Below are 20,794 nucleotides of genomic sequence, written 5' to 3'. Positions count from 1 at the left end.
AACAACATGGTAATATAAGAACCGCATGCCCGATAACTTATGTGAATACATCATGGTAATATATGAACTGTAGTGTCGGTGAACCATTTTTATGCCTCCGATGACTTATATGGAAATAGCACGGTAACTTGCATATAAAAGGCATGGTAACTTATGTAGCCTAGGCATGGTAAATTTTGGCTGAAAAAAGTCATCGGAACATGTCAACATAGGATCTAGTTTCGAAGATCTCGTCGCGATGAATCGTTTATGTAAAACAGTTTTTACATCGGACTGGCGGTTTGAGCTACAAAACATTTTAAATATTTTAATAAAGAGAATCTAGAATGACATCATCTTTTTGTCCTCTAGTGTATGCATCTAATTAGAAGGAGAAATGCACGTGAAAAAAGAAAGAATCAAACTAATGTATGCATCTATTTAGAGTGAAGAAAATAGAGGTGTGACAGTTTTGCTTATATGGGACACATGTGCCAAATATCATAGTCCTTATTCTATTACAAGAACATGTCCTCACAGTATTCTGTTACAAGAACAACACGTTACTCCCAGATTATAACTTGCTCCCAGATTATTCTATTACAAGAACAATATGTCCTCACAATATTCTGTTAACTTAGAGTGGTAGCCATGTTTGTGTTTCGGTAGCTGCATTTCATGTTGCCATTGGCAATTGAGCTCTTTCCTTTGTTACCATGTAACTCCAGCCTGGGAAGCAGCAAATACTCATAATAACTCTGCATGAAAAAAATCGATCTTGAGTCCACATAAAAAAAGCCAAAAGCAACATCATCAACACACACCTACAAGTTGGAACTGCACAAAGAGTTCCGACTTCCAAAAAATAATGAACTAAAAATCATCAGCACACACACACACACATCTACAAGTTGGAAACTATATAAAGAGTATCGACTTCCAAAATATAATGAACTAAAAATCATCAGCACACACACACACATCTACAAGTTGGAAATTGTACAAAGAGTTCTGACTTCCAAAAAATAATGAACTAAAAATCATCAGCACACACACACATCTACAAGTTGGAAACATTGATCTAGATGCAATATGCCCCAAAGGTAGAACTACATTTACTATTTTACTTGAGTTCAAGAGCTATGAAGTAGGATATGTTGGAAATATGCCCTAGAGGCAATAATAAAATGGTTATTATTATATTTCCTTGTTCATGATAATTGTCTATTGTTCATGCTGTAATTGTGTTATCCGGAAATCATAATACATGTGTGAATACATAGACCACAATATGTCCCTAGTGAATGGTGGCTATCGTTATGTTCTCACCCTCACTGATGACTTGAGTAGATATGGGTATGTCTACTTAATGAAACACAAGTCTGAGACCTTTGAAAAGTTCAAGGAATTTCAGAGTGAGGTTGAGAATCAACGTGACAGGAAAATCAAGTTCTTACGATCAGATCGTGTGGGAGAATATTTGAGTCACGAATTTGGCACGCACTTAAGGAAATGTGGAATAGTTTCACAACTCACGCCACCTGGAACACCTCAGCGTAATGGTGTGTCCGAACGTCCTAATCGCACTCTGTTAGATATGGTGCGATCTATAATGTCTCTTACCGATCTACCGCTATCATTTTGGGGTTATGCTATAGAGACTGCCGCATTCACTTTAAATAGGGCTCCATCGAAATCCGTTGAGACGACACCGTATGAATTGTGGTTTGGTAAGAAACCTAAGCTGTCGTTTCTGAAAGTTTGGGGATGCGATGCTTATGTCAAGAAACTTCAATCTGAAAAGCTCGAACCCAAATCGGAAAAATGCGTCTTCATAGGATACCCTAAAGAAACTATTGGGTATACCTTCTACCTCAGATCCAAAGGCAAGATCTTTGTTGCCAAGAATGGATCCTTTCTAGAGAAAGAGTTTCTCTCGAAAGAAGTAAGTGGGAGGAAAGTAGAACTTGATGAAGTATTGCCTCTTGAACCGGAGAGTGGCGCAGCTCAAGAAAATGTTCCTGAGGTGCCTGCACCGACTAGAGAGGAAGTTAATGATGATGATCATGAACCTTCAGATCAAGTTGCTACTGAACTTCATAGGTCCACAAGGACACGTTCCGCACCAGAGTGGTACGGCAACCCTGTCCTGGAAATCATGTTGTTAGACAATGGTGAACCTTCAAACTATGAAGAAGCGATGGCGGGCCCAGATTCCGACAAATGGCTGGAAGCCATGAAATCCGAGATAGGATCCATGTATGAAAACGAAGTATGGACTTTGACTGACTTGCCCGATGATCGACGAGCCATAGAAAATAAATGGATCTTTAAGAAGAAGACAGACGTGGATGGTAATGTGACCATCTATAAGGCTCGGCTTGTCGCTAAGGGTTATCGACAAGTTCAAGGGGTTGACTACGATGAGACTTTCTCACCCATGGCGAAGCTGAAGTCCGTCCGAATCATGTTAGCAATTGCCGCATTCTATGATTATGAGATATGGCAAATGGACGTCAAAACGGCATTCCTTAATGGTTTCCTTAAGGAAGACTTGTATATGATGCAGCCGGAAGGTTTTGTCGATTCTAAGAATACTGACAAGGTGTGCAAGCTACAACGCTCAATCTATGGGCTGGTGCAAGCATCTCGGAGTTGGAACATTCGATTTTATGAGATGATCAAAGCATTTGGGTTTACACAGACTTATGGAGAAGCCTGTGTTTACAAGAAAGTGAGTGGGAGCTCTGTAGCATTTCTCATATTATATGTGGATGACATACTATTGATGGGAAATGATATAGAATTCTTGGAAAGCATAAAGGCCTACTTGAACAAGTGTTTTTCAATGAAGGACCTTGGAGAAGCTGCTTATATATTAGGCATCAAGATCTATAGAGATAGATCGAGACGCCTCATTGGTCTTTCACAGAGTACGTACCTTGACAAGATATTGAAGAAGTTCAATATGGAGCAGTCCAAGAAGGGGTTCTTGCCTGTATTACAAGGTGTGAGATTGAGCACGGCTCAATGCCCGACCACGGCAGAAGATAGAGAAAAGATGAGTGTCGTCCCCTATGCCTCGACCATAGGGTCTATTATGCATGCCATGTTGTGTACCAGACCTGATGTAAACCTTGCCGTAAGTTTGGTAGGAAGGTACCAAAGTAATCCCGGCATGGAACACTAGACAGCGGTTAAGAATATCCTGAAGCACCTGAAAAGGACTAAGGATATGTTTCTCATTTATGGAGGTGACGAAGAGCTCATCGTAAAGGGTTACGTCGATGTTAGCTTCGACACAGATCTGGATGACTCTAAGTCACAAACCGGATACGTGTATATTTTGAATGGTGGGGCATTCAGCTGGTGCAGTTGCAAGCAAAGCGTCGTGGCGGGATCGACATGTGAAGCGGAGTACATGACAGCCTCAGAGGCAGCACAAGAAGTAATCTGGGTGAAGGAGTTCATTACCGACCTAGGAGTTATTCCCAATGCATCGGGCCCGATGACTCTCTTCTGTGACAACACTGGAGCTATTGCCCTTGCCAAGGAGCCCAGGTTTCACAGGAAGACCAGGCACATCATGTGTCGCTTCAACTCCATTCGTGAAAATGTTCAAAATGGAGACATAAATATTTGTAAAGTGCATACGGACCTGAATGTCGCAGATCCATTGACTAAACCTCTTCCTCGAGCAAAACATGATCAACACCAGAACTCTATGGGTGTTCGATTCATCACAATGTAACTAGATTATTGACTCTAGTGCAAGTGGGAGACTGTTGGAAATATGCCCTAGAGGCATTAATAAAATGGTTATTATTATATTTCCTTGTTCATGATAATTGTCTATTTTTCATGTTGTAATTGTGTTATCCGGAAATCGTAATACATGTGTGAATACATAGACCACAACATGTCCCTAGTGAGCCTCTAGTTGACTAGCTCGTTGATCAATAGATGGTTATGGTTTCCTGACCATGGACATTGGATGTCATTGTAACGGGATCACATCATTAGGAGAATGATGTGATGGACAAGACCCAATCCTAAGCATAGCGCAAGATCGTGTAGTTCGTTTGCTAAAGTTTTTCTAATGTCAAGTATCTTTTCCTTAGACCATGAGATTGTGCAACTCCCGGATACTGTAGGAATACTTTGGGTGTGCCAAACGTCACAACGTAACTGGGTGACTATAGGATTTGTCACTCCGCATGACGGAGAGGTATCTCTGGGCCCACTCGGTAAAACATCATCGTAATGAGCTCAATGTGACTAAGGGTTGGTCACGGGATGATGTGTTATGGAACGAGTAAAGTGACTTGCCGGTAACGAGATTGAACGAGGTATTGGATACCGACGATCGAATCTCGGGCAAGTAACGTACCGATTGACAAAGGGAATTGTATACGGGATTGCTTGAATCCTCGACATCGTGGTTCATCTGATGAGATCATCATGGAACATGTGGGAGCCAACATGGGTATCCAGATCCCGCTGTTGGTTATTGGCCGGAGAGTTGTCTCGGTCATGTCTGCATGGTTCCCGAACCCGTAGGGTCTACACACTTAAGGTTCGATGACGCTAGGGTTATTAGGAAGACTTGTATGTGATTACCGAATGTTGTTCGGAGTCTCGGATGAGATCCCAGACGTCACGAGGAGTTCCGGAATGGTCCGGAGGTGAAGATTTATATATGGGAAGTTGTCATACGGTCATCGGAAAAGTTCGGGGGTATATCGGTATTGTACCGGGGCCACCGGAGGGGTTCCGGGGTCCACCGGGAGGGGCCACCTCTCTCGGAGGGCCTCATGAGCCGTAGTGAAAAGGGAACCAGCCCCTAGAGGGCTGGGCGCAACCCCCCCCTTGGGCCCATGCGCCTAGGGTTGGGGGGAACCCTAGAGGGGGCGCCCCCTTGCTTGGGGGGCAAGCCCCTCCCCTTGGCCGCCGCCCCCCTCTAGATCTCATCTAGAGGGGGCCGCCCCCCTTCCCCCTTCCCCTATAAATAGAGGGGCAAGGGGAGGGCTGCATACCACATCAAAGGCGCAGCCCCTCCCCTCCCCAACACCTCTCCTCCTCCGTTAAGAGCTTGGCGAAGCCCTGTCGTAGTACTGCTGCTCCACCACCACCACACCGTCATGTTGCTGTTGGAGCTCTCTTCTTCAACCTCTCCCTCCTCCTTGCTGGATCAAGGCATGGGAGACGTCTCCGCTCCGTACGTGTGTTGAACGCGGAGGTGCCGTCCGTTCAGCACTAGGATCATCGGTGATTTGGATCACGACGAGTACGACTCCATCAACCTCGTTCTCTTGAACGCTTCCGCTCGCGATCTACAAGGGTATGTAGATGCACTCCTCTCCCTCTCGTTGCTAGATGACTCCATAGATTGATCTTGGTGATGCGTAGAAAATTTTAAATTTCTGCTACGATCCCCAACAGGATATACTACTCGGGTAAAGAAACAAAGCCATGAGGCTAAGAAGCTTGTTTACCGAAGTTAGGCGTGGCAACTGACTCCCAAGACGGAGGTAACTCGTCCGCCCCATGAAGAATCCAGGCAGCGGGTCTCTGTCAAAATAAGAACAAGTTAGCAAGGTCCATTACATAATTCAGTTCAACGGAAATGGACCAAGTTCTTATAAATAGCATTCGTGCTATAAAGAACAATTTAGCAAGGTCCAAGATCATTGTTTCTAAAATCCATCAATTGTTTCTAAAATGGTCCGTACATATCTTGCTGCCAAGACTAAATTGGTACACAGATTTAGTTTGCTACTGCAAGTAATCAGAAGAAAACTGATTCTCAAATGATTTCTGATGGCGAGAACATGAAAAAAAGTTACATTGTACCGGGAAAAAATGCCAGCTCTTCTGTAGGCGTGATGGAGGCTGGTGGCTGTGAGGCGTGGAGAAGGCTGATGGTGACGGAGCCTGGAAGAGGCTGCAAGGTCCATGGAGGGAGAACAAGTTAGCAAGGTCCAGCACATAGATTCAGTTCAACGGAAATGGACCAAGTTAGCTAGCTAGATGAAAATATAGTAGTGAACTACAAGTACTAGTATGCATGATGCTCCCAAGATAACCAACATACTAGTAAGTTAATGCAACGCGGAACAGGATTCACGTAGAAACAAACAGGTGATCGGTGCTCCCAGATAACCAGCATGCCATGTACTTCAGCACAACTATATCAGAATACTGGTAAGTAATGCAGAGTACGATTCACAAACAAACAAACAAGGGATGGGTGCAAACATCATCATCATAGGTTTTTCTAGACTGCTACCCTATTTCTAGGAATGAAGCAAATGGCATCAGACAAGAAAAGTAAGTATTAAAAGCATAGCACAAACCAGAAATAGTAAACCCTAGTCCCCATCTCTCCCTGGCGGCGGGGCGGCATCGTCGCTTTGCCATCTCATTCCCTGCGTGTGCCCTCGAGGCTTGGGAGACGCATGGATAGAAGGGGATCGAAGGGGAATGGAAGGGATTGGGCTGTCCAAACCACGTGAAACAAATGGGCCGTCGGGGTTTTCAGAGGTTTTTGGGCCTCGCGGGGTTGATCCTCTGGAAACCCCTCAATCCCCTCGAACCAAATGAGGCCTCATGGGAAACCACCAACGAGCTACAAAGATTCAGCACAACTAAGCTAAAAGAACCAAACACCAGCAGAAAACCACTAGGAAATAAACGAAGGTGCACCCTAGACATCTCTAGGAAATGTCACCCAACAACCGAAACATCCCAAATAGGGGAGACTGCGCCACACTGGCTAAAGCAGCCTACTTATAGATACAACAAAATAGAAACCAAACTAAACGATCAACGGCTGACCACCAGAGGCACATAACTAAACAGCAAAAACCTAAGTCTTCAGAGCTTCAAGGAAGACATTCAGCTTGCAACACTACTTCATCCTAGGAACATTATATCTCCACCACTGTGATGCTTTGTAGACTTCACTTGCTACATGCTCTAGTAGCTTTGACTCCAGCTCCAACAATTTTTTGTTTGGTTTTTTCATTTGTAAATAGACCAAGCCATGATCCAATATGTCATTGACTGAATTAATATCATCGGATCATTATATTTTTTTATCTTCAAATATAATCCCATTCCTGCATTTCCAAATAGACCAAAATAGGGCTGCCACCCAAATCAGAGTTAGTTTTTATCAAATTTACCAAAAGGTTTAATCCACCTCCCAAAGCAATCTTCAACAGAAGTGGGGGTGTATCTCATATTAAAAGCACCTTTTATTAGACCCCACATAACAGCAGCAGCATAACAGGAAAAAAAATAGTTGATCAATATTTCCGTTTCTTCCACAAAGGACACATTCTTTTAGACCTTTCCAACCTATTCTCAATAAGAGTCCTTAGTCAGAATACTTTTCCTATTCACCAGCCACATAAAACTCTAATTTTGGCATGCACTTTAACCTTCCATAGAAACTTTTGAGGAAAAATGCAATTGTCAGTAATCAATTTTCTATATAAGGACTTAACTAAGAACTTCCCATCTCAAGTTAACGTCCATTCCACTTTATCTTTTCCCCCATACATCTCCACCCATTCACATCTACGTTTGAGATTTTTCCCAAAGTTCTAGGGTCTCTCCATGCAATGTTCTCCTAAAAGTGAGACCACCACAGCCTTTCGTAATTACTTCTTCCACTGTAATATTGTATTCAAAGCTCAAATTATATAGTCTGGGGTAATCATCCTTTAAAGCATGACCATCCACCCAAATATCTTCCCAAAATCTTGTCTCATTACCTTCCCCTAGCCTTTTTTACAAATATGTAAAAGATGTCTTCTACTTTCAGCAAACTGGACCAAAATTGAGAATCCCTTGTTTTTTTTCCAAACTATGGAAATACACCACTCTTTCACATATTTCTTCAGTAGAATGGAGTGCCAAAGGCCTTCTTCATTCTCCATCTTCCACAACCATTTAACCAACAAAACTTTATTCATAATATCTAAGTTGAGGATGCCAGACCCCCATGATCTTTGGGCATACATCATTCTCTCCAATTAACTAAGTGGTACTTTTTATTTATCCTCATCGTCTTGCCATACTAGCTGAGCCCTATAAAAGTCGGCTCTCTTCATAACCCCTACAGGCATGGGATAGAAATACATCATGAACAGGGGGATGTCAGCCAAACATGCTTGCACCAAAGTAATCCTGCCAACAATGGATCCCAATAATCTCCCTTGCCAACATCCACATCTCTTCTCAATCTTCTCCACCACCTCATTCCAGTGTTTGTTTCTAATTCTTGTGTCAGAGACAGGCATGCCAACGTATTTCAAAGGTAGTCCCCCCATCTTACAAGTAAATATCACCTGGTAAGTTTCATTTTCCCCTTCACTTTTATGAAAATTAACCTCAACCCTGTCATTTGCTCAATAGCACAAAGGATGAATTTAAGATTTTTAGCACTCTCCACATCATCTTGCAGGAGGAAAATTGTGTCATCGGCATATTGACTCCTTTAGTATTACCATTTTCAGGACACCTTTAACTATATCATGTTCTTTAGCATTGTTTAACAGGATATTTAGGGCATCAACTACTAGATCAAACAGTAGGGGAGACATAGAGTCCCCTTTGTCTCAAACATTTATGAGTCTTGAAATATGGACCAATTTTATTATTTACCCTAACTGCCACATGCCCTCCTCTAATTGCTTTGATAATCCAATCACACCATCTGTTAGGAAGCCCTTTCATCTTCAGCATCTGAATTACAAATAGGCCATTTAATTTTGTCATATGCTTTTTCAAAATCCGCCTTAAAGAGCAAAGCACTCTGTTTTTTGGTGTGGATTGTGTTTAAAGCTTCATGTAGTATCATTCCATCATGTATCTTCCTTTAATAAATGTTGTTTGAGTGAGGAAAATAACTAGTGATACACATCAACCCAGCTTATTCATCAACGCTTTAGTAATAATTTTGAAGCTTACATTTAACAGACAGATCGGCCTAATTTTTGAATTTGCTTAGCATCAGCAGATTTAGGTACCAAGGTGATTATCCCATAATTAAGTCTAGCAATATCTATACTGCCTTTAGCAAACTCATCAATTAATTTTTTTCAGGTCCCATTTAACCAAATCCCAGAAATTCTGATAGAAATCAGCAGTGAATCCCATCAGGCCCAGGACTTTTAATTCTTTTCATACCAAAAACCACCTTTTTAATTTTCCTCTAAAGTAAATGGGTGTGGCTGGACGCTCACTCTTACTGCAACTGGGCCTCCGATAAGGCAAAGTGATCATTACACTGGGCCCATTACTTCTGGGCCAAATTGTCGGTCCAGCCCAAACGAGTTGATCGGCTCCGTCTCGGCCCGGCCTTTATCCGCGCCGTGCCAGCGCCAGGAACCTCGAAACCCTGGCCCAGAGCGGAAATCTGTCGCCGCCGATTCGGAGCTGAGTCCACCATGGCCGCCGGCGAGCAGCACAGCGCCCCGAAGATCTCCTCTTCCACCACCACCAATTCTTCCGGGAGGCCCGTCACTCCGTTCTGGAAAGGTCTGTGGCGGGCGAGCTCAGACCGCCCCTTTTCTTTCCTCCGCTGTTTCCACGCTGTTGTTATAGCTTGGTTCTCGATGCAGAGAAGTACGAGCGAGATGCGCGCAGGTACTGGGATATCTTCTACAAGCGCCACGAGGACAAGGTTGCGATTCTACCCCCCTATCCCACTTCTCCCAAGTGGCTTACTTGAATTTGTTAGCGCCAAGTGAAATAGTTGAATTTGTAAGCTTCAGTTGTCGCTGGGATGCAGTGCTGTTGGTCAATGTTATCCTTTACTTCAGAATTAGTACTAGTTCTGTAGCTCTGGTTATCTTGTAGTTTTGCACTATTCATGCTTTGAGGAGGATGTGGTGTTCGCTGTGCAGTTGGGGGGGGGGGGGGGGGGGGGGGGGTGGGGGGGGGGGGGGGGGGGGGGGGGGGTGCTGTCCCCTTGTGTGTTGGGAGGATTGCGACATCCAGTTTCAGCAGTGATATTGGGAGCCATGTGGGCTTCTTTTTATCGGACAAAAATACTCCTAGTTGAATCTTGCGATTTTATGTTGCAGCCGCAATGTTTGGTTACTGATATGGCCTCGGTAGTTATGATCCTTGGTTTACTCTAGTTTTGAGAAGGACGTGCAGGAGGGAAGCCCCTCGGTCACATCTTAAGTATCAGTGGCTTAATAGTGCGCAGTTGTTGATACTACCCAGAAACGCAAGACTAGCTCCGAAAGAACCATTGCAGAGTATCAGAGTGATTCCGTATAGTTATGCGGTTTTTACCTATCTTGAGTTTTCGCTTCAGTTTGATTTTCTTGTAGTACACGAAATGCCATCCTTGTTGAAATTGGTTCCTACCACTTTGTTAATGGTTGTGGTATATATCTCAACAGTAAAATGGAATCTTGCCATAGCTCTTACTGAACATTGCGTCCAATGATGAGTTTTTTTTACTCTTTAATCTTGATCAGACATGCCGCTTCCGTTTGTAAACCTCTGTTGCAAGTGTATGTGATGTGCAAATGCCTTCTGGTTTATATTTATTTTGTCTTGCATTTGATTTGTGTCCATTCATTTGTATAGTTCTTCAAAGACCGACACTACTTGGATAAAGAATGGGGGAAGTACTTTGAAGCCCAAGATGGTGGAAATATGGTTGTTTTGGAGGTGTGGACATTGATTATCTGAGCCTACAGTGTGCTGTAGATGACCACATATCTGCATCTAGCTTATTTTGTTGTTGTTTTCTTGCTTGCATAATATGAGTATGACAGGTGTAAAGTTCTGTAGGTTGGCTGTGGAGCTGGAAATACAATATTTCCACTGCTGGCTACATATCCGGATATATTTGTTCATGCTTGTGATTTTTCTTCGCGAGCTGTCGATTTGGTTAAGGTAGTTGTTTCCTCTCCCATAGCTGAATCATTAGTCCATGCTCTCAGTTGTGTCCCACTGATGAAGAAATTGGTTGAATCATACATGCAGAAACACAAGGACTTCAGACCTGACCATGTTAATGCATTTGCATGTGATATTACATCAGAACAACTGACAGATGCTGTGGAGCCATCCTCCGTTGACCTTGTGACAATGGTAGCATGTTATACTCTGATTACATATTTACATGTCTATTTGCACAATACTTTTGTGTCTGTTCACACTTATTGTCACATGATTACATATTTTCATGTCTATTTGCACAATACTTTAGTGTCTGTTCACATGTATTGTCAGACCTGTGATCGTACAACTAACATATTAAGTAGATATTTATGCTATCTGCAGTTGCCCCAGATAAAATGCCTTCAGTTCTGCAGAACGTGAAAAATATCCTCAAAGTAAGTACTCCTTTTACTTCCAACTATGAGAGCCTAAGTTTTTCATTTCTTAGATGTTCTCTTAATGACCTAAGAAACTGAACCCGTGTATTCTGTATCAGCACGGTGGCCGTGTGCTCTTTCGGGACTATGCCTTTGGTGACCTTGCTCAGGTTGGCATTTATTTTATTATTTTCAAAGGAAAAAAAAACTTGGACATACATGCCATTTTCTGGCTTCTACAAATATTTTTGTTGTCCTGTTCTTGACAGTGTAAGCTTATGCCATAGCATATAGAGTCGTGCATTGAATAAGGATGTTTTGATGTGTTAGACAGGACATATTAGTTTCTTTTGTCTGGCTTGAGTTATTCTAAGCTATGATTTTTCTTGTTAGCAACTTCAAACACAGAAATTACCTCATCGTGTCTGCGTTTTGTTGCCATCATTTATGAATGTGCACTAGCTTTTTTTTTCATTTCTCATTGAGGTATCCCTGTATGCAACTTTCCTATTTTACTCACGTCTTCCCTTAGGTGATCATGATGCGCAGGTTATGTATAGCCTTATAGGATAACTAATCTACTAATGTAGCGTCTTTTCAAGACTCCTACCTTTGAAGGCCATTATTTTTATAATATACGACAACCCTGAAACCATTATGCATGTATGTAGGTATCTTATGATCTTGTACATATTTGCAGGAAAGGCTTATGTCCAAAGGCCAGCAAATAAGTGAGAACTTTTATGTCAGAGGTGATGGCACGGTGAGTGGACTGAAGATAAACATATTCTGTAGTAGAGGTTCACAAAATGTTACACACTCACAGTAATATTCCATGCACCATCCATAGTTTTCAAAATGAGTGCATGGTGGACTTATTCACCAAATGTCGGTGCCATGCAGCGTGCGTACTACTTTTCAAACGAGTACCTGGTGGATTTATTCTCAAAATGTGGATTTACTCTTGAGGAAATTTGTGTACACAACAAAAAGGTCGAGAACCGTTCACTAGACTTGGTGATGAACAGGTGATCATGTTTTTTTTGCCTGTACTGCAAATATCATCTTTTATTTATTGCATCACTTGATATTAAATTTACCAAAAATAAGTTAATTATATGATTCACTTTAAAGAATGATACTTCTGTAAGCTTTTGGAAGTTCGATGAGGAAACCTAAAAACTTATCGTACATCTGTTACGCCCCTTCGATTTATCTTCCCTGATTATTTCAATCTTTTGTACAAATGCTTGAATCCTTAAATATGTGTTTATGTTACTTAGGAATTGGATCCAAGCTACCTTTATCCTTAACCCAGCGGGTCCTCTAAGTCCAAATAATCAACATGACCACAGTACTTGTGAAGGGAAGGATGCTGTTGACACGTCTCAGAAGAGCGAAAGTGAAGAAATTGACCTTTCTGTGGATTTTAGCAATATGTTTGGAACGTCGCACTATCTTAATGAGGTAAAATTGTTGGTGTTTTTAATTTTACATTTGAAGTAAGAAATCTTTGATATAAAGTGAGTCAACTATGAACCTAACTAACCAACATGGCAACAAAGGCTTTCTCCAGCTCTATTCCCGCCCCCATCTAAAACAAGGACACTATCATTAATTTGTTCACTTGTGTTTGTTAGATAAGGCTGGTCATAGTGGGAGTAACTTAGCTAGCAACATAATGAACGCCAAGTTTGCTTATGTGGCAAGTAGTTAATAAGGAGAGAGGTGTTTGTGGTAACATAATATGTTACCGTAACATAACGCAACCCAAAGCAAAATGAGTCTACAACCTAATAAATGCAACCATCTATGATACTTTGCACTGTGAGGTAGTAACATAGACTAGTGTCATATGCATGACACTAGTCTAAGTTACTCCCCACTATGACTAATTTAGAACTCGATGGTGAGCACTTGGCAACACGTGCAGTCAGCTTCAGCTGTTAGTTTTTATTGCAACTGCCGGTCTGTGCTCTCTTTTTTGTGAACATAACGTTCACTGTTCATCTTTAGTCATTGTATTTACAGTGGGGTTTCAGTTAAATTATGGCCAGCACAACACATACTTCTAAATTGAGTATATTTCAGCCATGAATGTCGACATGTTTTCCTGTTTATGTTTAATGTAAACTTCTAACATTGCTATTGCTTGTGAAGTAATTGGACATAACATGTTTTAACTACTTGTAGGCACAAATTATTATGATTAAAGCAAAGGATCATGACTTCAAAATAAAAATGCTGGCGAAAGAATACCAGCACACCTGCAAATCAACTGGACTAATGCTCTGGGAATCAGCTCAGTTCATGTGCAGTCTTCTAGCGGAGAATCCTTCCATAGTCGCTGGCAAAAGGGTGCTGGAAATGGGCTGTGGTTCAGCTGGCATCTGCTCAATGGTTGCTGCCAGTTCTGCTCAGTTTGTTGTAGCCACCGACGGGGATGCAGAATCGCTCGATCTTCTCAGACAGAACACTTCCTCCAATTTGGATGCTGAACTTCTCAACAGAATTTCGATTAGGAAGCTGTTCTGGGGTGACGAAGATGATGTGAAGGCGGTCAGAGAGCTTTCTGGCGATGGTGCAGGTTTCGATTGCATAATAGGCACTGACGTGACCTACAACCCTGATGCTACACTTCCTCTCTTCAAGACTGCTAGGGCACTGATTTCTGACGGTGGCGATGCTGGTTCAAAGGCAGCCCTTATTCTTTGCTACATCCAGCGTCGTGTTGACGAGGATTCGATCCTCTTAGCAGCAGAAACCCAGGGCTTCAGGCTCGTGGACAAATGGATAAATGGAGTTCACGAGAGTAATGGTACCATTAGCTGTTGGTTCCGTGGCAATGATGTTTGTGGTGCTTTCCGGAATGTAACGTTTTCCATATTGTACTTTGAGGTGATACACACATTGGTGTTTACCTGAATCTCATGGCTAACTTGCAGATTTTGTTTTACTTTCCTGTATTGGTGTATCGAACGAATGAATGTTTTTTTTTGTATGTGGCAGTTGTATACTGAAGGAATGTTATTTGTTTTTCGTCTTTTCAAGGCCTGCTAGTGTCTGAAAGATGTTTCGTGTTCAAACCGACTGCAATTTATTACTCCCTCTGTAAACTAATATAAGAGTGTTTAGATCACTAGTGATCTAAATGCTCTTATATTAATTTACAGAGGGAGTACTATGGATCAGATATCTTCAGCGGGAGCAGATGGCACGCTGCTGCAACCCTGGTTGTTCTCCTGGCCAGTGTGTATTCCACACTCATTATAAAGTTTCCTTATATATGTCGATTGGTTCATGTTCATAATCATATATACCGTGTACCCTGGCTCTCCCCGGTGCGACGGCGAGGCTGGGCAGTGCGGATCTCTACGGCCATCGCCAAGGACGTTGGTGAAGATAGACGAACGGGATGTCCACGTACAGTTTACGCAAAAGCGCAGTGTTGGCGGAATCTGGTATGCAAACGCACAGTGTTGGCGGAATCTGGACGGTGGAAGCGGCTACCCATGATTGGTTTTGCCCCGGCTATCTCTAACCTGGGCCAGCATATCACCAGGTTGGTGCAGGCGCCCCATGTCATCACAGGAGCTGTTGCCGAGTGATCTGAAATTTGCTTTCATCCTTCCTTGCTGATGGATACCGTAGTGGCACTTGCTGCACTTATCGAGTATAGAAAATATATTTGCTTCTCTTTCTTCTTATGAACATAATTGGCTTCTTATTTTTAATGGAATGAAATAATCTGACACAGAATCCCCTAGAAGAGTTAGATACATAGGATATGGATAGTCTTTTTCAATTCTCCTATTTTTTTTCTCTCTCTGTTTTTCAGTGGTTTCCTGTGTTTCTTTATCGAATTTCAATCTTTTCCTCTATTTTTTGGTTTTCTTTCAGGATTTCATTGTTTTTTGTTTTCTTTGTTTCTTTCTCCGTTCTCTTCTTTTTCTTTCTGTTTTTGGTTTCATTCTTCTATTATATTTTCCTTTGGTTTTCCCTATTTTTTTCCTTTCTAGGCTTTTGTTGGTTTTATTATTTATTTTTATTTGGACGGGTTTCTTTGTTCAAGTTTAATATTTTTAAATATATTATTAACATTTTTTCTAAAAAATATGTTTTTGATGTACATATAAGGAACATTTTTGTACATATAACGAACATTTTTATTCACATTTAACGGTTTCTAAATATATGATTAATAGTTTCTTGAAATATCTACTTTTTTCATACACATTGTACATTTTTTATATACATCCGAAAGCTTTTTTATATATGTTAAAAAATCAAATTCATGTTTAGTATAACTTTTGAATGTCATATACACTTTTTGGAACACGCAAATGTTTTTCAAAAGCCATAAACAATATTTTGAATCATATACGTTTTCTCGCTGCGAGTGACATACAGACGCCTTTGGAACATAGGCAAAATCACTAATTAAGGGTACCGCTTACAAAGGTTGCCCCGTCTCCTCTGACAAGCAAAGCACCGCATGTGCATAACTTGTCGCAATCAGAGAGTTTTGCTTGAGTTTTTTTCCCACAAGCGTGAGGATGAGAGGTAGATTCTTTGTGTTTAAAAAACACGATTTATGTCTTAAACCGTGACTCCAAATTACAAACCGTTTTCATCGTTGCATTTTAGCATTGAGATCTTCAAATATGATCCCATGTTAATCATTTCGATAGACTTTTGTTCATAAAAATCTATGCTTCAAGATAGTAGTAACTTTGTGCTTCCAGCGTGAACTCCAAACACAAACTAAACTGTTATGGTTGAGGAAGCACAATTATGGTCCCACAGGGTTGAAACACAAATGCTCTTCGCAGGGAAGCACACATATGCTCCCTACGGGGTGAAGCATTATTATGCTTCAAGTGAAAGCATAATCTTGCTTTTCTCACACGGGAAGCACACATGTGCTTCACGCGGAAGAACACACTCCCGTCAAACGTAAACTGGAAAATTTGATGAAATTAAAAAACAGACAAAAAATAATCAACCAAGTGAAACAAAAAATCGTAGAAAACCAAGGACCCCCCCCCCCCCCATACACACAAAACAGCGCTAGAGCATTCAGCATTGAGATATTCAAATGTGATCCCATGTAAATCATTTCAATGGACTTTTGTTCGGACAAATCTATGCTTCCAACGTGAACTCCAAATGCAAACTAAACTGTGATGGTTGAGGAAGCACAATTATGGTCCCACAGGGTTGAAATACAAATGCGCTTCACAGGGAAGCACACATATGCTCCCTGCGGGGTGAAGCATTATTATGCTTTAGGTGAAAGCATAATCTTGCTTTTTTCACACGTGAAGCACACATGTGCTTCATGCGAAAGAACACGCGCTCCTGTCAAATGTAAACTGGAAAATTTGATGAAATACAAAAACAAATGAATAAATAATTAATCAAGTGAAACAAAAAATAATAGAAAACCAAGGAACCCCCCCCCCCCCCCCCCCCCCCCCCCGAGGAGCACCCTCCAACTAGTTGTTGTGCAATTTGTTATGGGTGAGTTTTCCTCCCACGACTTCCATGGTACCATGCTCCAATGCCACAAAACTCAAATTTGGAGTGTTAGAAAAATCCAAAAAAGTGTGGATGTTCACAAGATAAGTGTGTACAAACCCTAAAAATTTAACTCCAATTAAAAACATAAAATATTTAAAAAGACAATTCCAACGTGAATAAAGTCATGAGTAGACAAAAGCTAAAACGGCACTATACATTCAAATTTGCTCTTTTTATACCGATGTGTATTTCTAGCTTGAATTTGGAAAATTTATGGGTTATAAACACCCATCTAGTGAACATCCACAATTGTTTCTCAAACTTTTTATGCATCATAATTTAAGTTTTCTAACATCTGGGCACGATAACACCTAAGCCATGGGAGCATCAAGTATTCTCCCTTGCTGTTATGGTGAGGAGGAAACACCGGGCTAGTCCCTCTCTTTGGAGGTGATTCATGTGGTTGTCTCGAGGTAGGTTGTTCATTTGTCACATGGCGCTAAAATTCGTTTGGAGACTAAGGCCCAGTTCTTTTGGCCGATTCTCCCAAAATATTGAGAATCGAACCTCCCCTAGACTCTTTTCAAAATCTTGAACCCGTATTTTCTTGACAACCTATTTATACCCTAACTAGCTAGGATGACTAAAAAATACAGGTTCAAGATTTTGAAAGAACCCGAGGGGATGCCCGATTCTCAGGATTCTAGGAGAATCGTAAAAAAAAACTGGACCTAAGTGTCTTTTTTTTTTCTGAACAAAGGTTAAGTCTTTATTTATTTTTGTTAGGGAAGGTTATGTCTTTGTTGTATCCTAGCCCAATAACCGGCCTGCAATGTTGGACTCAAAGTGTTACAACTCTGCACTCACGGCAACCCATGACAGGCCCAACAGAAATAACGAAAACCTAGCCCAGCATCGCATCCGGCAGAGCGGCCCGAGACCCATTTATAAATACGCGGCACCTCCATCCTCCGAAACCCTAGCGCCGCACACACTCCCCCGCCCGCCGCCGCCGCCGCACAGCCGCAGGTAGAGAAGGCAAGGAGGAAGGGAAGATGCCGGCGGGGCACGGGCTGCGGTCGCGGACGCGCGACCTGTTCGCGCGGCCCTTCCGCAAGAAGGGGTACATCCCGCTCACCACCTACCTGCGCACCTACAAGGTCGGCGAGCATGTCGACGTCAAGGTGAACGGCGCCGTCCACAAGGGTATGCCGCACAAGTTCTACCACGGCCGCACCGGTCGCGTCTGGAACGTCACCAAGCGCGCCATCGGCGTCGAGATCAACAAGCAGGTATAATTCCCCAGCCCCATACCTTCTCTGTTCTTCATCTGTGGTCGTTGGGTTTGTTAGATCTGTGCTCCTAGGGCGATACTGCGATCTTGACCGACGGGACACGTAAATCTGGTCTGTGGCCGGAGATTCTGAAGGTCACCAAATCTCTTGGTTCGTTTGATGCGAATTCAGTTTAGTATACTAGAATGCTTTTCTGTGCTTGATTTGTTATGATAGATTGCTATGTGTGCCTGTGATGAACTCTTCAGATCATGTTCATATGTTGTTACTCTTATAAATTGTCTTGCTTACTTTTCCTGTTTGTCAATTTGCTTGCATAGCTACACATTTCTGTAATGTCCTGCAATGATTTGATGTCCTGTTATGTTATGCTGCATCTTGAGAATGGATTAGATTGAACTGTTTGATTACACATGCCCTAGGCCGAGCGCTTCCCCCTTAAGCTATGGGAAGGCGTGGTATTCCACGGGAGAGGTTTTTGTGGCGCACGATTCGTGTGATGGGCATACATTAAAATTTCATTCTGGCTTCCTCTGACTGCATGCTTTACCTGTAGCAGTTATGACAGCCTAATTGGATGATACACATATAAACATCTGTTTTCTTATTTAGTGGATACCTTGGCTTGTTTCATGTAATGTTGCATATGGGTTGCATATCCTAGCCCGTTTCATCTAATGTGTCCTAGTTTGGATGCATTTCATGGCTTGTTTTGTCTAATATGTAGTAGTTTGGATGCATTTCATGGCTCATCTTTGTATGCTGATAAGATTTTGTACACGGTAAATGTTAGCTCTCTAATGATTCTCGTTGGTAGTAGTTGTTTGTTTTCTCCATTTGGATTGGTAGACCACAGTAAGCCACATTTTACATCACTTGATGTTGGTCCCAATATTATTTCTGCATTTCCTTGTCTGTAAACTACTTTGTGTTATACATCTAAATTAGTGTTTGCTTGTCATGCCTTTTACATGTAAATGTTGCCCTGTACTATGTATCAGTGGTTTCATATATGTCTGTGCTCTGTACACAGATTGTAACATGTGTTCTCTGTCATCAGGTTGGCAACAGGATCATCAAGAAGAGGATCCATGTGCGTGTGGAGCACGTGCAGCCATCCAGGTGCAACGAGGAGTTCCTCCAGAGGAAGCTCAACAACGACAAGCTGAAGGCGGAGGCCAAGGCGCGTGGTGAGGTCATCAGCACCAAGAGGCAGCCAGCAGGCCCCAAGCCTGGGTTCATGGTGGAGGGCACCACCATCGAGACGGTCACCCCCATCCCGTACGACGTCGTCAACGATCTCAAGGGTGGTTACTAGAGCGCTTGTTGTTTCCTGAGCAGAAGCTTGAGCCAGTTCTTAGTATCTATGCTTGTTCCCAATGTTTTGGTACTGAGTAGTTCTCTTTTTGCTCCGCGGAGTGTGAACTTCTCTGTGGTTAACATTAAAGATTTCCTGTGGTTGATTTCATTCTCGACATGCTGCTGGATATATTTGCTTTTGGTTGATTGGGCAATTGTCTGTCCTACGAGTTCCTTCTGAGAAGCTGCAGATTTCACGGGCAATGGATTTCCCACGTAATTCCTGTGTAAGCAAGCAGCTTCGAGATGCATGTCAAGATCTATGTGAAATGATAGCTTTGCTCTAATTAAATGAAAGCTACAGCTCATAAGCTGATAAAATGGCTGGAACTTGTGCTCAAAATTCTCAACCTCATAGATATGGAGTACCGCATGGCTTTGTGCATATAGCTGATAAATACTACTCCCTCTGTAAGCAAATACACTACTTCAGTGATCTAAACGCTCTTTGCCACGTAAATAAGTTTAGTACTCCCTTCGTCCCAAAATTCTTGTTTTAATTTATCTATATACGGATGTATATAATATTAAAATGTGACTTGATACATTCGGATTTAGACAAATATAAGACGAGAGTATATCGCATATAAGTAGAGCGATGCTGTATAAACGGTTTTGGATTGGGTACTTAGCTCCCTCGTTCGGACCGCTAGACACAACCACCTGTGGGAGATGGCGCTCCCGCGGCCCACACCAGCGTTGCTGCCTTCCCTCAACCGTTCCCCACCTCCATGGAGCCATCCCTGTAAACCTCTCACATTTTTAAGATAGATACAAGACAAGGTTAAAATGCTTGCCACAAATTAAGCGTACTTGTCTTTGGGGCAAAGGAGTGAAACCCCAGCCCTCGAGGAAGAATCGGGTAAAACTTAAGCTAACTCGCCGTCTTATTGGAAAGAAGTTGCCATGCCATGTCACCTCAAATCCGTGAAGCAATAACTCATGGCGATGGTGGTCATGAAGAAACTACCTTTCTGACCCCGCGAGGGATGGCCGCGCACGACAGGCGTTGGGAGGTTTCGTTGGTCATGGATCTTCGATCTCGGCATACTATCCCCTTCGATCACGAACTGCTGATTCTCCCGCAAGACGCGCTCAAGCTGGTGCTCCTCAACGTCGACGATGTGACGGTGGATGCACACAGGCTGTGTGAGGGCGAGGCGGTACAGGAAGGTAGTCATGCAGTTTCCTTGTCATTTGGCGAGAGTTGACCACAGGATTCCCTCGCCATGCGAATCCGGTCCGCCATACACGACTACGTCAGCACCAGCTAGTCGTATGACAGCT

General features: G+C 42.4%; 2 protein-coding genes across 2 annotated transcripts; both read left to right on the top strand.

Moving 5' to 3' along the window:
• Positions 1-9,368: 9,368 nt before the first annotated feature.
• LOC125511410 lies at positions 9,369-14,373 on the top strand. The gene is made up of 11 exons (XM_048676773.1): positions 9,369-9,528; positions 9,612-9,673; positions 10,594-10,677; positions 10,801-10,905; positions 10,996-11,103; positions 11,277-11,348; positions 11,450-11,500; positions 12,031-12,093; positions 12,234-12,358; positions 12,614-12,797; positions 13,524-14,373. The coding sequence occupies exons 1-11, from the start codon at positions 9,438-9,440 to the stop codon at positions 14,253-14,255; spliced, it is 1,677 nt and encodes a 558-aa protein (XP_048532730.1). The 5' UTR covers positions 9,369-9,437; the 3' UTR covers positions 14,256-14,373.
• Positions 14,374-17,819: 3,446 nt separating this feature from the next.
• Positions 17,820-19,616, top strand: LOC125511409 (60S ribosomal protein L21-2-like). The gene is made up of 2 exons (XM_048676772.1): positions 17,820-18,145; positions 19,209-19,616. The coding sequence occupies exons 1-2, from the start codon at positions 17,909-17,911 to the stop codon at positions 19,464-19,466; spliced, it is 495 nt and encodes a 164-aa protein (XP_048532729.1). The 5' UTR covers positions 17,820-17,908; the 3' UTR covers positions 19,467-19,616.
• Positions 19,617-20,794: the final 1,178 nt, after the last annotated feature.

The sequence above is a fragment of the Triticum urartu genome, chromosome 5, assembly GCF_003073215.2.
Source record: "Triticum urartu cultivar G1812 chromosome 5, Tu2.1, whole genome shotgun sequence".
NCBI lineage: Eukaryota > Viridiplantae > Streptophyta > Magnoliopsida > Poales > Poaceae > Triticum > Triticum urartu.
This window is presented reverse-complemented; position numbering and strand designations above follow the sequence as displayed.